Raw genomic sequence first — 19,253 nt, 5'->3', positions numbered from 1 at the left:
TTTACACAATTACATTTGAATAAGAATACTTTTAAAAAGTTAATAATCATTAGGCCTATCTTTAACCTATACGAATTACCGGTAACGACCTTATCATATCAGAGGAAAGAAGTAATACCGGTATTAATTTGATCTCTGGTCGTTTTAACAAAACGATTATGCGACTTTTAAGCTTTTTACTTCATTCGTCTCCATAAGGTTTGTAAACCATTGATAAAATCGAATGAATAATTGCATCTTATGAATTTATAGGTTATGTGTTCTAGCCGCGCGGCTCGAGTCGTCGCTAAGGAATTATTGTAGCCTATTTGAGGCCCGGTTGCACTAAATCCGGTTTGATTTTAACGTGATTAATTTTACGAGAACCAATCAAGAAGTCCTTTTGATAAGACGGCTTCCTGATTGGTCTCGTGGGATTTACTCACGATTAAAATTTAAATAGCTTTTGTGCAACCGACACTCAAGTTGTGGATATAGGTAAATGTTTTTTTTCTATGATAGTAAAACGGGGGGCACTTTAGTTTATGGGCTGCGGAATCAGCATTGAGACCTACATAGATCGATAGAGGAGGTCAAGACCAATCAACCATGTATAACATGTTGTCGATTTCCAAGGATTAGCTTAAAAAACATGGCGGAATGTTCAAAATGTTTATAATTTTTTATTAATTTTTCATGGCTACAATATGTTTTGAACTAGTGCAATCTTATGTAAAATTTGACGAGGAATCCAATGAAACTAATTTCAGGTTCGTAACTTCAGTAGTTTTTGAGATATTGCAAAAATGTGCAGAAAATTTGTTGCTTAAAAAAGGTTAACTTGTTTTCATGATGATTAATAGGTATTCTAAACTATTGGATTTAGTAGAATCATAAATTTAAGGAAAAATGTTCAGTCACTTGATAGCCTAAACTCAAAATTTTCGAGATACTGTATTTGGGAAAATAAAAAAATTGCACACTCAATACTCTTCATTTCTCATATTTATTTTTTTTTACTACTTTTAGTGACTACTAAATTGGCTAAATCTCATGGGATTTTTGCAGGGAATTCATTAAATAGATTTGAGGTAAAAAATTTTTATAGATTATTAAGATATTGGAAAAAATACAAGAAAATGTAGTATTTTAGCTTTAGAAGAGTTCATATGTTTTGCATAGGCATAGTGAAGACCAATATTTAGGATCACATTTTATTCAGCTTCCAATACAATTCAGAAGCTTTGAAATATTGTAAAATAATTTAATCAAATCAAGCTTTTCCTACCTAAGCTTTTCCCAATGTAAGCCTTTCCTGACCCAAGCTTTCCTAACCTAAGCTTTACCCAATCTTACCTTTTTTCCTAACCTAAGTTTTCCCAACCTTAGATTTTTCCTAATTTACTTTTCCTAACCTAAGTTTCCCTAACCTAAGATTTTCTCAAACGTAGCTTCCCCTAACTCAGTTTTTCCTAACCTAAGCTTTTCCCAATCTTAGCTTTTTCCTAACCTTAGATTTTTCCTAATCTAAGCTTTTCCTAACCCAAGTTTTTTTCTACCTAAACTTTTCTAGCCTAAGCTTTTTCTAATCTAAGTTTTACTACCCAAGCTCCCCCAACCTAGCTTTTCTCAGACCCAGCTTCCCCGAACCTAAGCTTTCCTACCTAAGCTTTTACTAATCTAAGCTATACCTAACCTAAGCTTTTCCTAACCTAAGTTTATCCCAGACCCAGCCTTTTCTAACCTAAGCTTTTCCTAACCACCTTTTTTTTTTATCTAATCTGACTTTTGCTAACCCAAGCTTTCCTTACCTGAATTTTCCCACCCAGCTTCCCCTAACCTAGCTTTACCTAACCCAAGCTTTTAAATTCCCCACCTCAACTTTTTCCTAACCTAAGCTTTCCTTATCTCCGTTTTCCTAACCCAAGCTTCCCCCACCTAAGCTTTTCTTAGACCCAGCTTCCCCTAACCTAAGCTTCTCCTAACTGAAGCTTTTACTAATCAAACTTTTTCTAACCCAAGCTTTCCCCAGACCCAGCTTCCCCTAACCTGAGCTTTTCCTAACCTTAGCTTTTCCTAATCTATGATTTTCCTAACCTAGCTTTTTCTAACCTAAGCTTTTCCCTAAGTTGAGCTCTTTCTAATGCAAGTTTTTCTAACCCATCTTTCCCTGACCTAAGCTTTTCTCAGACCCAGCTTCCCCTTCTAAGCTTTTCCCAACCTGAGCTTTTCCTAACCTCAGCTTTTCCTAATCTAAGCTTTTCCCAACCTAAGTTTTTTTCCTAATATAAGCTTTTCCTAAACTAAGATTTCCCCAACCTAAGCTTTACCTGGCCCTAGCTTCTAACCTAAGCTTTTCCTAACCTCAGCTTTTCCTAATCTAAGCTTTCCCTAATCTAAGCTTTTCCCAACCTAATATTTTCCTGATCCAAACTCCTCCTAACCTAAGCTTTTTCTAACCTAAGTTCTCCCTAGATAGCAAAAAATGGAGTTTCAATTTCTTTATTTGCCCGAATATCTCGAACAATTTGAGTTTAGGCAATCAAGTGACTTGACATTTTTCTTCAGAATCTATCATTCTACTAAATCGAATAGTTTAAAATACCTATCAATCACCATGCAAACAGGTTCACCTCTTTTAAACCAAAAATTTGCACTTTTTCGCACTTTTTTGCAATATCTCAAAAACTACTGAAGTTACTAACCTGAAATTAGTTTTATTGGATTTCCTCGTCCAAATTTTACATAAGATTGCACTAGTTTTAAACATATTCTAGCCATAAAAAAATTATAAAAAATGAAAATTGATTTGAACTTTCCGCCATGTTTTTTCAGCTAATCCTTGGAAATCGACAACAATGTTATACATGGTTGATCTCGTCTTGATCTCCTCTATCGATCTATGTAGGTCTCAATGCCAGATTCCGCGGCCCATATACTAAAGTGCAGCCTACATACAGATAGTTTTTATTAGATTGGCATTAAATGCTTTGTAGTTGCTGGACGGGTAAGGAAAGGACTCAAAATGTTGAAAATTTTTATTAAGGTACAAGATAGTTCTAACAACATACGTTTGTCTAAGTGTCGTACATCAAGGTCAACAAATAATTGTCTACTAGGGTATAGTCTTGGTTTACTTAAAGCTGCTCTAATCAAATGTTTTTGTAAAGTAAAAAATTTTATTGAAGTGGTGTCGTAAGCTCCCCCCATACCTCAATCGCATATTGAAATAGTGAATGAGCATAAGCATAATAGATTGATCTTATTATATTACGGTCTTTTAACTGGTTAATCTTGTAAAAATGTATACTAGAATTTGAGTTTAGATGATAGATAATTTAAATGTGCATCCCACTTCAAATGTCATCCAACATCACACCAAGATATTGTCATATTTTTAACTTTTTCAATTTCTGACATGAACAGTTCAAGTCATTAACGAGCAGTTTGAATTATTGTGTAATTTTAGATATAAATAGCTATTGGTTGTCCGGTCTCTGTTGGGGAAAACGTAATGTATTTTGTCTTGTTTGAATTAACAGTCAAAATGTGATTATTCATCCACGTTTTCATTATTATACGTCATTCGTGTATTTCCTATCCTGTACATGTATACGACAATTCTTTCCTTTATTGTATTACAGATAGATGAGGGTCAGATTGAGACATTTGTCATACCAGTGGACCAGCCTACAAAAATCCCGACCTGTTGAATGAGTTACGCTGGTCACACACCGATTAGTCAAGACAAGACTAGTCACGTTTAGTCACAATACTTCACATTGTTGCTTATGAAGTCATGTCTAATTGCAATGACTAATCAGTGTGAGTTGCGTCATAAGCAACAATGTGAAGTATTGTGACTAAACGTGACTAGTCTTGGCTTGAACTAATCGGTGTGTGACCAGCGTAACTCATTCAACAGGTCGGGATTTTTGTAGGCTGGTCCACTGTATGACAAATGTCTCAATCTTTTCGGCGATTATGTAGATGAATAACAACTATAAGTAGTGTTCTTTTATATTTAATCGTCTTTTCCATACATGTATGGGCTTCATTGTTTTGATTGATAATATAACATTTTGTAAATTTTTCATGTTATGTAAACTTATGGGACAATAGAAAAGTTTCGAAATCACATAAATCAAAATGGTTCAAGTTTGGCCAATCGGGGGTTGAAAAAAGACCCTCATCTATCTATAGACGGGATCTGTCTGCATACGTATGTTTGCCGGTGTGTGCGTTCGCACTCCATTTATTGGATCAAAAATCTAAAGTAAAATTAAAAAATATTTGGTATAATTTCTCAGTACCTATTTGACATAACTACAAAAATTACAGAACTAAACCTACCACTTATAATATAGTCTGTATCTCCCTGTAGTCATAGTGGTTGGCAAGCGATTTAGACCTGGATTCTTTTCTTTTCCACCTACCAGTACTTTGTAACATGGCCAGTGGCTGGGTGCCCTTCAAGTGCTGTTTTTCAGCTTCTTAGCGAGTCCTTTATTTCTACACCCATAGAGAAACAAAGCGTAAGTAGATATCCCATGGTATAGGGCGTTATGTCGCAACTTTTACTGTAACTCAGGCCGCTGATCGCTTTGTTTACTATCGTTAGTGGCCACCCTTATATAGGGGTGCTGGGAGAGGCTATATGGAGTTCCACCAGACACCACTTCACTCCAGTCTTCATTACTCCTCAGTTATACCATGCTGAGTGATCACTCTGAATGATTCTACTTTCATTGAAATAACTCCTATCATGATGATGATTAAACCTTAAAGTTGTGTTATGTGTGATGTTGTGGTACTTTCCTTAATGAAAATACGAATTGAAATTGTCCACCACTTTTATTACCATACTATAAATACAGAACCTTGTTTCGTGGTTTCCAGCCACCATCTTCATCTACAACACTGTTGTTACAAAGTTGTTAACACCGTTGTACAACAAAGTTTGTTTACACTTTATAACAACGGTGTTGTACAACAGTGTTTACAACTTTGTTGTAAACAAATAGCTGAAGATGTGCTCGTAGAGCCACGAACCAGGTTCTGTTTATATTATAGTATTGATAAAGTGGTGACAATTTCAATTTGTATTTTCATAATGATATAAACGGTTTTATAATGAATTATTCTTTAACTGGATCGTGAATTTACAATAACACTGTTATGCATAAGAAGTGTAATTACCAATTTTGTTGTACAACTCGGGCATATAGCTCGGTTTTCTCGCGACAGAACATGTGGTACTCGGTCTGCTCTAGGATGGGCGTGATGCAGTTGAACTGGCGGCAGTTGGTGTAGGCCTCCATCACCTCGACTGGCGTCCACTTGGCGGTGCCCCAAGAATACACCCACCCTTGGCTGATCACGTGGTTCATTGCTCGTACAACCTCTGCAAAACCGACAACTCATTATTTAGAAGGGACATTCCTGTAGATAATTGTATTTAATTTTCCTCTAAGGCTCAACTCACACTTACGCGACTCAGGTCGAGAAGAAACTCGACTCTGGTCGAGAGCATTTGTTTTCAAATGGTGACGTCGCGGAGACTAGAATCGACTGGTCTCAGTGTCACCTGTCACAATTTGGAAACACATGCTCTCGACTAGAGTCGAGTCTCTTCTAGACCTGAGTCGCGTAAGTGGTAGTTGAGCCTAAGACTAACTCATAATTCATCTTATTTTGTTTTCAGATTACAAAATATTGATAAAATATTTTCCATTTAGTGGCATGTAATTCAACAGTCAACAACTAATTGTGGTTCAATCTTTAAATCGTAGCCTATATTGATCAGTTGAGCATCTCTGAGCATTCTATGTTTTGAACATACATACTATATTGCCAACTATTTCAACAGTACTAATTTATTAGCATCAATGGTAAGCAAAAAGTCAATTATTTTCATATTGAGCTGAAGAATACTTATTTTCTAGTTAGTATTTAATATCGTTTTCAAAATAGCTTTATTGATAATATTATGGATTTTCTCTTTCATGATTTTGTAATTGTTTCTTCATGGCAAATTAATAATGAATTGTACAGAGTAACGCAGGTAAACAGGGAATTTTGAAAGTTTGCAGTACTGTAGATTATCCTATGCAGCACTGTGGTATCATTTTTTTTATTGGTCCCTTCAGTTGGCAGCTCTGTAGAGCCAACAGTTGAAAACAGAGAACAGAAGAGGCTTTTCAAAATTGCAACACGACTTTGGAATAAAGCAGTTAAAATTTACCGTTTTGTAAAATTGTATCAAGATATTAATATTTTACCTTCAGTTGGGCACATTGGATCAGCACGGTGGACAATCACTTATCTATATAACTAAGCTGCATCTAGTCAGTGAAGCTTTTACTGATTCGACAACAATGTGGTCGATTTAAATAAAAAGCAGCGCTTTGAGTTGTAAGTGGTCATTCCAGTCCTATATTATTAGACGTAATAAGCATGGTATGGTGGTGTTCATGACCAAGTCCGACATTGGAGCCGCACTCAGCGCACTCTTGCCGAGGTTGCGGTAGTAAGTGGTCAGTCCAGCCATATATCAATAGAATCATGGTATGGTAGTGTGTACTGACCTAGTCCGACATTGGAGACACGCAGCCCACTCTTGCCGAGGTTGCGGTAGCGTAGACCGGGCGTGACGGTGGACGACTGCCGAGTGACGGAGGCCGTTGTACTCAGGCCTTGCAGCAGCAGCTGTTCCTTGCTGCAGGGCTGCTGTTGCAGCTGCATGCACAGCTGATCGTTCGTGCTCTGGAACTCCTCCATGCAGTCCAGCGAAGCGATCGGCGCTCGAATCTGGACAACACCACATACAAACCTCTTCATATGAAAATTCACCAGTGAACATTTCATCAGTGATCAACACGGTTAACAAAAAATCCATAAACTTTGAACAATTTATGGACTGTGATATTTGTATCTTTGAAACAATTCATGGACTGTGATATTTGTGATCTTACTCTGCGAATTAATTATTGAAATCGTCGTTGCCGTCTTCCCACAGAGTAAACTTAAAATCCAATACTTAAAGTAAAATATTTGTTTCTATTTCAAAATATTTTTATATTTGAAAAAGCTCAATATGTCGTATGATTCCTGTCATCGATCCTTGAATAGGTTTACACCTATAATGAGGTCCACGTTATAATGGCAGTGTTGATTAGCAATGGTATTGCTATCCTTGTCTTTCTTCAACAAGCGGATAGCGCATCTCTTTCTCGCTTTGCTCTGTTGCCAGATCATCTTTCATCAATGTAGAATTAATATTAATTAACAAAATATTTCATCTTAATTATGTAAATTGATAAAATATTAATTTATTTCTTAATAAAATATAATTGATCATTTTAAACGAGAATAACAGTTGATATTACATCAATAAACCTGTATCTTCTACCGTCTATAGAAGGATTGACAAGACAGAGGTTTGGCAACGTTTTTTTCCTATCGCTTCTCCCCTGCCATTATAACATGACCTAACTATATATCGTGTTTTCCATAATTCAATGATTTGTTGAGAAATTGTTTTCCCACCCTCGTATTCTACATCAGGACTTACTCATCCATATTCTACCTAACCACAACATTAAAATATATGGTTCGGTTTCTTGTTCTCATCAGAGCAAATTCTACGCAATTAATGCTAATTTTCAGAGTTGAATGAAGTTTTCCTCCTATTTCCTCAACTTTTCTACATTATACTCCTTCAACTTTTTCTTTATTTTTCTTCAGGAAGCAGGTGTTTTATTTCTGTCTGTCCATATTTTCTTTTATCATCTGTCTGATGCCTCGCAAAATCCTTCCATGGAAGTAGGTATTAAGTAGAGCATTGTAAATCCCAAATAATTGTTTATAAGTATGTAGGTGTAATAAGTGTTTTTCAAGTTGACTGTTCGATAAAGAATTCCCCCCCCCCCCCGGCATTTGATATTTTGAATATCATCATGAAAATCTGTTATGAAATAGTTGTATTGAACAGAATAAAAATAACTCAATGAGCTCAAAAAAGTATGAATTGAATTCAGCTTTAGGATTATAGTAGCTAGTGAATGTAACTTAGTCAGTGCAATAAGCTCCAGATGCCTACCACAGCGATATTATTTCATGCAATAGTCCTTTCTCAACTTTTAAAGCTGCTATAAAATAAACTTGGGAAGGCTCATAAAAATAGTCTCATTTCAGCAGTTGATTCAATGAGCTGTGATGAATCCAATAAAAATATCGGGGTGATCTTAATAGCATTCTCTATATTGGTGTCTTTTTAACGATGTGTCTTGACTGCAGGTTGTAAGTTGAAGAATCGAACCCAGTAAAGCTTGATCGAATTTATCTTCATCTATCTTTCATGTTGCTGAAGAGCTACTATTTTCCGCGTTTAAGTTAGCTCTCAGCTACAACAGTGTGAAATGATTATAGGTTCTCTATAAATCTTTCAGGAATTACGCTTGCAAACGAATTGGGGTTATTATTATTACAAACAAATGTAGATAGTTCAAGATTTATTTCTGTATTTTATGATTCAAGTAACTTAAACTTTAATTCTTACCCCACATTATGCTTGCAAAAATTCATAGAGAGACGAAAGTAGTTAAAGTGAAAGTTCAAAGTCTTTCTAGTTTGAGAGATGAACCTATTAGAAATATCCATTAGGTAATGGGCCTATGAATTAATGTCAATGGAAGCGTACTAACTATGCCGTTATTATTATCCCACCCAATAATAAATAATAACGAGCCGTTCAATTTTGCAATCAACGATTGAAAGAAGTACTGTAATAAAAACATAACACTGATAGATTTTGTTTCACAAGTAATTCTATAGTTGTTATTTTTGTTTAGGCGAATATATCAGACGTTCATTAAAACGAATTTACTTAATTATTTTGAAAATCAAGTCAAATGTCAATATTAAAAATCAAATCAAATTTTTTTCAGTTCTGATTCTATATTAACATGAAGATTATATAAGGTGAGGCACTAATATCTCATTAGATTTAGAACTCTGAGACAATATTATTAGGAGTGTTTTTCAAAAGAAAAATGAATAGCTTGGCGTACCTCAGATTTGCTGATTATTCAAATGCTCCACCAACTGTATTCAATTCGTACAAGGCTAGAAAACCTACTGAGTGAATCGGCTTCAGTGCGAACGAAGGCAGATTCCGCTCGGCGATCCGCCTTCGGCCGATTCCTCTCGGCTCGGCCCGGCCCGGCCCAGCTTTGGTGTGAAATGGGCATTAGGGCCATTTGCACAGTGAAAGATTGAACTCATCCGATTCAGCTGGTGGCTTTAACACGAAATATGAAGCACATTATAACAAACAAGACTCAATACGGATTTAATCCAGTTTAAATTGATTTTTGGTTTAAACTGTGTAAACGTCACTTAGGCCTGTATGCAGAAAATCAGTTTAAACGGAGAAATGTCAGCTGTTCGTTTAAACCCTGTATGAAACACATTATGATCAATATCTACTAGTAAACGTGGTTTAGCGTTAAACGTGGTGTTAGCATAAGGCCCTAAGTTGTACACTTTTCTAAGCTTCATTGTGATTTGTTATACTGGTTATGTTTAGTTCATGTTGACTTTGGACAAATGAATGTTTTTTTTATTTATGTGACTCACTTTGAATTCCAGTAAATCTTGGTTGTAACAATGTAGGAGGATCGCTTCCAGGCCTTGCGCTGCAGGATGTGGCCCAACTGCAGTTCCGCCCTGACGCCGCAGTGCGCCTCGGAAAGATCGAACACATTGATGCCGCACTCGTAGCCGCGTGCACCACGCAGTCAGCCGTCTCTTCACTCACGTTGTTGCCGAATGTCACCCATGTACCTGCAACACCAACATCAGGTATTTACACTTCATTATCACAATTTGGATAGTTGAAATTTGCTGTTTACTAATTTAAAAAAATCTGGTGTGGCGCACTCACACAACTTTCCTTGCCGCTATGAAAATTTATCACCTGACGCTAGTGTTCCCGCGCATCTCAAGTCCACTATTCAAAGATCCAAGCCAGCTGGTGACAGGACAATGAGGCTGGAGACACACGAAGTTTGCTATCTCTCCATAGTGAATGATCTAATAGAATCAACATTTGCCAACAGTTTGTAATTGAAATAATAACATTTTCTCGAATTTCGACCTTATTTTCAATTTCAGGTGAAAATCTTACTGAACATTAATTGAAGAGATTTTCATGCTCAATCTTTTCCAATTGGAATTTTTTGTTTAAATTGTATCTAAAGCCTGATAATTGGTTCTAAAATCAAACTTTGCATAGATGGGGCGGAGATCCTGAAATTTTCACAGATATGGGACTTGTGGCAGCTGATAGAGCTTATCAATGACTATTTTAGCTGTAAATTTGATCAAAATCGTTGGAGCCGTTTTCGAGAAAATCGCGAAAACCCTGTTTTTGACAACACTTTCACCATTTTATCCGCCATCTTGAATTGCATCAGATCGAAATTGTTCGTGTCGGGTCCTTATATTGTAATGACCTTATGTTCCAAATTTCAATTCATTCCGTTAATTGGGAGATGAGATATCGTGTACACAGACGCACATACACACACACACACACACACACACACACACACACACACAAACACACACATACAGACCAATACCCAAAACCCACTTTTTTGGACTCAGGGGACCTTCAAACGTATAGAAATTTAGAAATTGGGGTACCTTAATTTTTTTCGGAAAGCAATACTTTCCTTACCTATGGTAATAGGGCAAGGAAAGTAAAAAAAAGTACCAAAAAGCGGAAGGAATATAAAATTAGTAGAATAGTTTTATTGTTTTAAAATATTTCTAGCAAACATATTACACTTACATTTACTTGGGAGGAATATAGGACAATGTCTGGCTTATAATTAGAATAATATATCTTCCAATATTATTATTTACTAGCAGGTAACCCGTGCTCCGTAAGGTCTAATTAGAAAATTTACTAACTAAAAACTTGACCTACTGAGAACTTGAAGAAATCAAAATATCCCCATAACCATCCTCGGTAAATTAAGAATCGATATGCAAAATTTCAAGTTAATCATCTCACTAGTTCAGACGTGATGATTCGTCATTCGTGTATTTCCTATCCTGTGCATGTATAATACGATTCTTTCCTTTATTGTATTACAGATAGATGATGGTAATTTTCTCAACCCCCTATTGACAATAGGATCATATAAATGATTTGATTGTTTTAATTTTGAAACTTCTTTATTGTCCTATAATTGTAGGATTGCGATTTTGTCCTATAATATATTGTTTACATAGCAGAACAATTTACAAAATGCTATATCATCAATCAGAACAATGAAGCCCATAGGTATATGCATATGGGAAATACGATTAAATATAAAATAACACCACTTATAGTTGTTATTCATCTACATAAATTGCCGAAAAGATTGAGACATTTGTCATACCAGTGGACCAGCCTACAAAAATCCCGACCTGTTAAATGAGTTAGGCTGGTCACACACCGATTATTCAAGACAAGACTAGTCACGTTTAGTCACAATACTTCACATTGTTGCTTATGACACAACTCACACTGGTTAGTCATTGCCATTAGACATGTCTCCATAAGCAACTATGTGAAGTATTGTGACTACCTAGCCTAAGGCTGGTCACACACCGATTAGTCAAGACAAGACTAGTCATGTTTAGTCACAATACTTCACATAGTTGCTTATGAAGACATGTCTAATTGCAATGACTTATCAGTGTGAGTTGCGTCATCAGCAACAATGTGAAGTATTGTGACTAAACGTGACTAGTCTTGTCTTGACGTACTGGCGTGTGCCTAGCCTAATGTTGCTGTCAAATGAGTTGAAGTGGGCGATGCCGTTTTCTTGGTGCTCCTCATCAGATTTGAAGACCTGTAGCCCTCCAAGCTATGTATTTCATGGAAAAGGTAAAAGCTACTATAGTGGCCAAGTCAGGTTTGAATGGCAGGAGATCGAAAATCTTCGTTACAGCTGTTTTGTTGTAACACCACTGTGGGGTCAGGCGTTGTCATGGATCACAACATCTCTGGAAGTCAATGAAGCAGGCGTCTTCAAATTCCCGACGTCAGCCACGCACATCATATAGTTTCCTGCATAATCTTGACTGATTCTCAGGTAGCTTTCTGCTAAACTATTTCCTTTTGCTTGCCAAAAACTAATAAAGCTATGCACTCATAAAATATGCACTAATAAAATAGCACTTGGCGGGAGGCTCAATTGAGACTACCATGTTTCTGGGTCTATAAATCGGAAACAATTGACTATATAGACCGCCGATTACAGGGTGGGGAGGACACGCTGTTCAGCTCTGTGACCATCACCTTACTACCCCTATCATCTTATGATATGTGATTGGAGGCTGTTAAGCGCTTATTGGTGTGAGGGTGGCTCGACACCATAGAGTTCGATCTCTAGGCGCCTTCAAGACGCCTTGGGGGTCCCAAAGTCGAGCTTTTGAGCGTGTGGACCAGGCTATTTGTCCAAAACAGAATAGAATACTTTTTTATTGTTCAATACAGTACAGTCATATGAATAACAACTATACATTGAGCATAGTCATGTTAAACATTGTCATTCCTCACAGGAATAGCCCATGATATAAATTTTGTAACCATGAATTCTCAAATTTTGTGGCTCCTTTAGCCACTTCAATATGTCATCTGTCTTGATATATCACCACAGTCACAATGGATAATCAATATGGTGAATTGTCGGTACAGTGTTCTGAAGCCCAACGAAATGTGTCGATTTTCCCTTGATTTCCGTTGATCACTATTGCTTTTTTCCATTATAGTCATCCATAAAGTCACTGATGAATGGATCAACATTTTCAAGTTGAAATGACTGGAATTGCTTAGAAATCGCCAATGTAGTTCCATCAGGCTTTTCACACATATTTGAAATTCTGTAGAAACGGTAATACCGTACATTTTCCATGGGAGTTGAAAGTTTGCATACAGTTTTTGAAACAACCGATAGTATGTGAAAGCTTCATTTATGTCCGAATTTTTTTGAAAGTGAACGCACACAGTAGTTGACAGACGTATGCAGCCAGATTGAAGAAAATTCCCCAGGAGCTTTAATGTCCGTCTGTCTTGATATACCTGCTCACGTCTGCATGCAGACGTTTGTTTTTTCCGTCTATCTGCATACGTATGTTTGCCGGTGTGTGCGTTCGCACTCCATTTATTGGATCAAAAATCTAAAGTAAAATTCAAAAATATTTGGTATAATTTCTCCTATTTGACATAACTACAAAAATTACGGAACTAAACCTACCACTTATAATATAGTCTGTATTTCCCTGTAGTCTTAGTGTTTGGCAAGCGATTTAGACCTGGTTTCTCTTCTTTTCCACCTACCAGTACTTTGTAACATGGCCAGTGGCTGGGTGCCCTTCAAGTGCTGTTTTTCAGCTTCTTAGCGAGTCCTTTATTAGTACACCCATAGAGAAACAATAGCGTAAGTAGATATCCCATGGTATAGGGCGTTTATGTCGCAACTTTTACTGTTAACTTAAGCCGATTATTGTCGATTTTTACTGTTTTGTTGGGGTGAGAGTGTATGAACGGCACAATATGAGAGACTACCAGCGTCACATAGCTTCACAGGAAGGAACTACGTGGACTATTGGCTTGAGTTAACATTGAAAACTGCGACATAAACGCATGGAATATCTATTTATCCTATTGTTTCTCTACGCTATACCATAGAAACTGGAGTATAGCTTGATATGAAAATAATAAAACACATAAAGTTCCTACCCTTTTTATAATATTTCATTGATGCACATAATGCAATGTTCTAAATTTCCCTGTATGTAATTGGTAAGCGATTTTGACTTGGTTTCCCTACTTTTCTGCCTCAACATTTAAAATAACCATTTAAGTAACCAAAAGGGTACTTGATGAGTTTCATTTCATTTCACAGCAAATAAAGTAGCCCTTTGAGTGTATAGTTAGAGTATAGCTTTTATATTCGACAACAATGTGGTCGATTTAAATAAATAGCAGCGCTTTGAGTTGTAAGTGGTCATTCCATATTATTAGACGTAATAAGCATAGTAAGGTAGTGTGTACTGACCTAGTCCGACATTGGAGACACGCAGCCCACTCTTGCCGAGGTTGCGGTAGCGTAGACCGGGCGTGACGGTGGACGACTGCCGAGTGACGGAGGCCGGTGTGCTCAGGCCTTGCAGCAGCAGCTGTTCCTTGCTGCAGGGCTGCTGTTGCAGCTGCATGCACAGCTGATCGTTCGTGCTCTGGAACTCCTCCATGCAGTCCAGCGAAGCGATCGGCGCTCGGAATCTGGACAACACCAACACACAAACCTCTTCAAATGAAAAAATCACCAGTGAACAGATTTCAATCAGTGATCAACAAAATGGTTAAGAAAAATCCATAAACTTTGAACAATTTATATGGATTGATATTGTATGGAGTGATATTATATGGATTTATATGGAGTGATATTGGTAATCTTACTCTTCGAATTATTGAATTCGTCGTCGTCGTCTTCCTAATGAGTAAACTTGAAAATATTTGTTTCTATTTCAGAGATCAACAACTGTTAAGAAAATTCCATAGACTTTGAACAATTTATGGACTGTGATATTGCTAATTAATTATTGAATTCGGCGTTGTCGTCTTCCCACAGAGTAAACTTGAGAATATTTGTTTCTATTTCAAAATAATTTTATATTTGAAAAAGCTCAATAATATGTTCTATGAATTTTGTGTCATCCATCCTTGAATAGGTACAGCTGAGTTAGGTCCACGTTATAATGGCAGTGTTTGATTAGCAATGGTATTGCTATCATTTATTTATACATTCATTTATTTATAAATTGTGTACACTACTAAACATGAGGAAAGGCACAACAGGCTCATGCCCATTTCCAATTTATACTACTGTATCCTGTCCAAATCAAAATGTTGGTTATGTCACTTCCACTTTTCAAAATACAATTTACGCTCTTCAATACTCAGGTAAACGAGCAAATTTTGAATCAAATAGATACTATTATAGTCTAAAATTAAAAAAATCTAGAACAGTAACTTAATAATTATTCAAAGTCTGAATTTTGAATAAAATTTCTCTTCCTCGCTTTGCTCTTTTGCTAGATCATCTTTCATCAATGTAGATTTAATAATTAATTAACAAAATATTACATCTTAATTATGTAAATTCATTATGAAATTGATAAATATATAATTTATTGGTTAATAAAATATGATTGATTATTTTAAACGAGAATAAACAGTTGATATTACATCAATAAACCTGTATCTGCTACCGTCTATAGAAGGCATTGACAAGACAGAGGTTTGGCAACGTTTTTCTCCTATCGTCTTTCTCCACTGCCATTATAACATAGACCTCACTATATAGCCTATTCGTGTTTTCCATAATTCAATGATTTGTTGAGAAATTGTTCTCCCCACATCGGGACTTACTTATCCAATATTCTACCTTATCACAAACATCATAAAAATATGGTTCGATTTTCTCGTTCTCATCAGAGCAAATTCTACGCAATTAATGCTAAATTTTCAGAGTTGAATGAAGTTTTCCTCCTATTTCCTCAACTTTTCTCTATTATACTCCTTCAAATTTTTCTTTATTTTTCTTCAGGAAGCAGGGTGTTTATTTCTGTCTGTCCATATTTTCTTTTATCATCTGTCTGATGCCTCGCAAAGTCCTTCCATGGAAGTAGGTAATTAAGTGGAGCATTGAAAATCCCAAATAATTAAAAGTGTTTTTCAAGTTGACTGTTCGATAAAGAATTCCCCCCCCCCCAGCCGTCATTTGTACTTTGAACATCATCATGAAAATCTGTTATGAAACAGTTGTATTGAACAGAATAAAAATAATCCAATGAGCAAAAAATATGAAATTGAAATCAGCTTTAAGATTATAGTAGCTAGTGAATGTAACTTAGTCAGTGCAATAAGCTCCAGATGCCTACCACGCGATATTATTCAGGCAATAGTCCTTTCTCAACTTTTAAAGCTGCTATAAAAAAACTTGGGAATGGCTCATAAAAATAGTCTCATTCAGCAGTTGATTCAATGAGCTGTGATGGATCCAATAAAAATAGGGGTGATCTTAATAGCATTCTCTATATTGTGTGTCTTTTTAACGATTGTCTTGAGCTGCAGGTTGTAAAGTTGAAGAATCGGAACCCAGTAAAAGCTTGATCGAATTTATCTTCATCTATCTTTCATGTTGCTGAAGAGCTACTATTTTCCGCGTTCAAGTAAGATCTCAGCTACAACAGTGTGAAATGATTATAGGTTCTCTATAAATCTTTCAGGAATTACGCTTGCAAACGAATTGGGGTTATTATTATTACAAACAAATGTAGATAGTTTCAAGATTTATCTATGTATCTTATGATTCCAGAGTAACTTAAACTTTAATTCTAACCCCACATTATGCTTGCAAAAATTCATAGAGAGACGACAGTATTTAAAGTGAAAGTTCAAAGTCTTTCTAGTTTGAGAGATGAACCTTATTAGAAATATCCAATTAGGTAATGGGCCTATGAATTAATGGTCAATTGAAGCGTACTAACTAGTCCGTTATTATTATCCCACCCAATAATAAATAATAACGATCCGTTCAATTTTGTGATCAACGATTGAAAAGAGGTACTGTAATAAAAACATAACAACACTAATAGATTTTGTTTCACAAGTAATTCTATAGTTGTTTATTTTGTTTAGGAAATATATCAGACGTTCATTACAACGAATTTCCTTACTTAGTTTGAAATCAAGTCAAATGTCAAATATTAGAAATCAAATCATGATTTTGTTCAGTTTATATTAAGATGAAAAATAATAAGTTATCTTTCTTTATTTTACTTATTTTTTAAAAAAATATTCATTTACTTTGTAATTATTAAAAAATATTTTGTGATTGCAAATGTGTTGTCCATGAAACTCTCCTCCACACGCAGACGATTGGTCTTTGTGGGGGAATTCCGTGTACTATATGTATCTCGCTTGCTATTTTTATTAAGTACCTACCTATGTTGTAAAGAAGGAATAACGATTATTTGAATTTGAATATTTGAATGAAGATTGTATCAGTGTGAGACACTAATATCTCGTTAGATTTAGAACCTGTCACAATATTATTAGGAGTGTTTTCAAAAGAAAAATGAATAGCTTTGCGTACCTCATGATTTGCTGATTATTCAAATTGCTCCACCAACTGTATTCAATTCGTACAATGCTAGTTGCACGAAGTTTCCTACAACTTTGGAACTACAAATGAGACTAGACGTTATCCGCCACTCGGCATTACTCAAGTTGTAGGTAGCATATTATGCAAATTGGATTGCCCTTTTACCAGTGACTGAAATAATTGGATCGATTTGTATATGGCGAAGCCCTAATGAGGAGAGTTAAGGGTATTAGAACACCGATTATTTTGTACTAGGTACTAAATTTTTTATTGAACGTATTAGAAATCGTATTATCTGTTGAACCTGATGATTAAAAAGATTTCAATTCTCTTTATCTGTTCATAATTATATCTAAGAATAAAAAATCACATTATTTCACATCGTAAAATACTTCTAATAATGTACATCGAATGTCTCTCTTCTACATATTTTCTTAATTTGAGACTATTCAAAATTGTTCACAGTTTGAAGAAATGGGAAACGCTCTCTATGGAATATCTTGGCACGTGCCCTGTACCTAATATCTCCTTAACCGCATCCTGGTACTCCTCGGGGTAAATACATAGCTTGTAGGTCTACCTCTAGAATAGGGTATATATAATTTTCAGAGGATTGCTCAGAAGATAAAACGTAACAATTGATTAAATTGAATTATAAGATAAATAGCGTTATGCTAGCTCAGTTGAGAAATATTATTGAGTTGAGTAGATTCTAGTTCTGTTGAAACTGGTACCTACCTAAATAGATTACTTTTTTGTTTTTAAATAGAATGACTAGCAGTTAAGTTCAATAAATGAATGTATTCACTTACTGTGACAATTCCCTTTATCTGTTTATATATCTAAGAATTAAAAAATCACATTATTCACAGCGTAAAATACTTGTCATTTTGAATAAAATGTAAATACATAGCTTGTAGGTCTACATCTAGAATAGGGCATATAATTTTTAGAGGAATGTTCAGAAGATAAAACGAAACGATTGAATTAAATTAAATTGTAAGATAAATAGCCTCATGCCAGCTCAGTTGAGGAATATTATTGAGTTGAGTAGACTCTAGTTCTGCTGAAACTGCGGTACCTAATATTACTTTTTGTTGTTAAATATAACGACTAGCAGTCAAGTATCTTCAATAAATGAATTTATTCACTTACTGTGACAACGATATCTTACGTATAGGTTCATGGTTGTCACAATTATGATCTGTCGAAAGATCTCGTTGTCATAGTGAGTGAATAAATTCATTTATTGAAGATACTAATAGTAAAAGTGATACTAATTGAAAAAGTGATCTAATAGTAAGCAGTGAGTGGTGGAAAACAACATTGAATAATTCTAAATAGATTGTAGAATACGAGTGTTTCAATGCTCTCCGAATCACCCAAAATACTTGAAACAACCAACTCTAGATTTCCCCACTCAAATGAGAATTTATTATCATAGAGAAACAATAGCGTAAGTAGATATCCCATGGTATAGGGAATTTATGTCGCAACTTTTACTGTTATCTCAAGCCGATTACTATCGATTATTGTCAATTTTTACTGTTTTGGTGGGGTGATAGTGTATGAACGGCACAATTTGAGAGACTACCAGCGTCACACAGCTGCATAGAAAAGAACTATGTGAACTATCGGCTTGGGATAACAGTAAAACTTGTGACATAAACGCCCTATACCATGGGATATCTATGCTATCGTTTCTCTATGGTATTATTAAATCATTGAAAAATATATTTCCTTGACGAATAACATGTAATTTATTATATTAAACACGAATGAACAGTTAATATAATAGTAATAAATAGTCTGTAATAGTTGTTCTGTCTAACAAACATTATTTAATGGTTTGTCTAGACAAACCATTAAATAAATATTACAACAGATATACTGGTATCAGCTATTCTGTAAAGAAGGCAGATGCAAGGGCAGAAAATCGTCAACTGCACTCATTATCATCCTATTCACTACGTCTCAGTGTCTCACCCTCTAGGTTTCTGAGCCAATAGCATATTTATTATTGAAATGTTTAGACAAACC

The 19,253-nt window shown here is 35.5% G+C and overlaps 1 protein-coding gene across 1 annotated transcript; it reads right to left on the bottom strand.

The window, feature by feature from the left end:
* Positions 1–5,178: 5,178 nt before the first annotated feature.
* On the bottom strand, positions 5,179–17,461 carry LOC120356353 (voltage-gated potassium channel subunit beta-3-like; the record flags this gene model as incomplete). The annotated part of the gene is given in 8 exon segments (XM_039445275.1): positions 5,179–5,207; positions 5,209–5,383; positions 6,567–6,789; positions 9,144–9,210; positions 9,619–9,763; positions 9,766–9,825; positions 14,103–14,326; positions 17,205–17,461. Coding segments are annotated over 8 exon segments (928 nt in total), but the record flags the coding sequence as incomplete, so codon positions are not given.
* Positions 17,462–19,253: the final 1,792 nt, after the last annotated feature.

The sequence above is a fragment of the Nilaparvata lugens genome, unplaced genomic scaffold, assembly GCF_014356525.2.
Source record: "Nilaparvata lugens isolate BPH unplaced genomic scaffold, ASM1435652v1 scaffold6541, whole genome shotgun sequence".
Lineage (NCBI taxonomy): Eukaryota > Metazoa > Arthropoda > Insecta > Hemiptera > Delphacidae > Nilaparvata > Nilaparvata lugens.
This window is presented reverse-complemented; position numbering and strand designations above follow the sequence as displayed.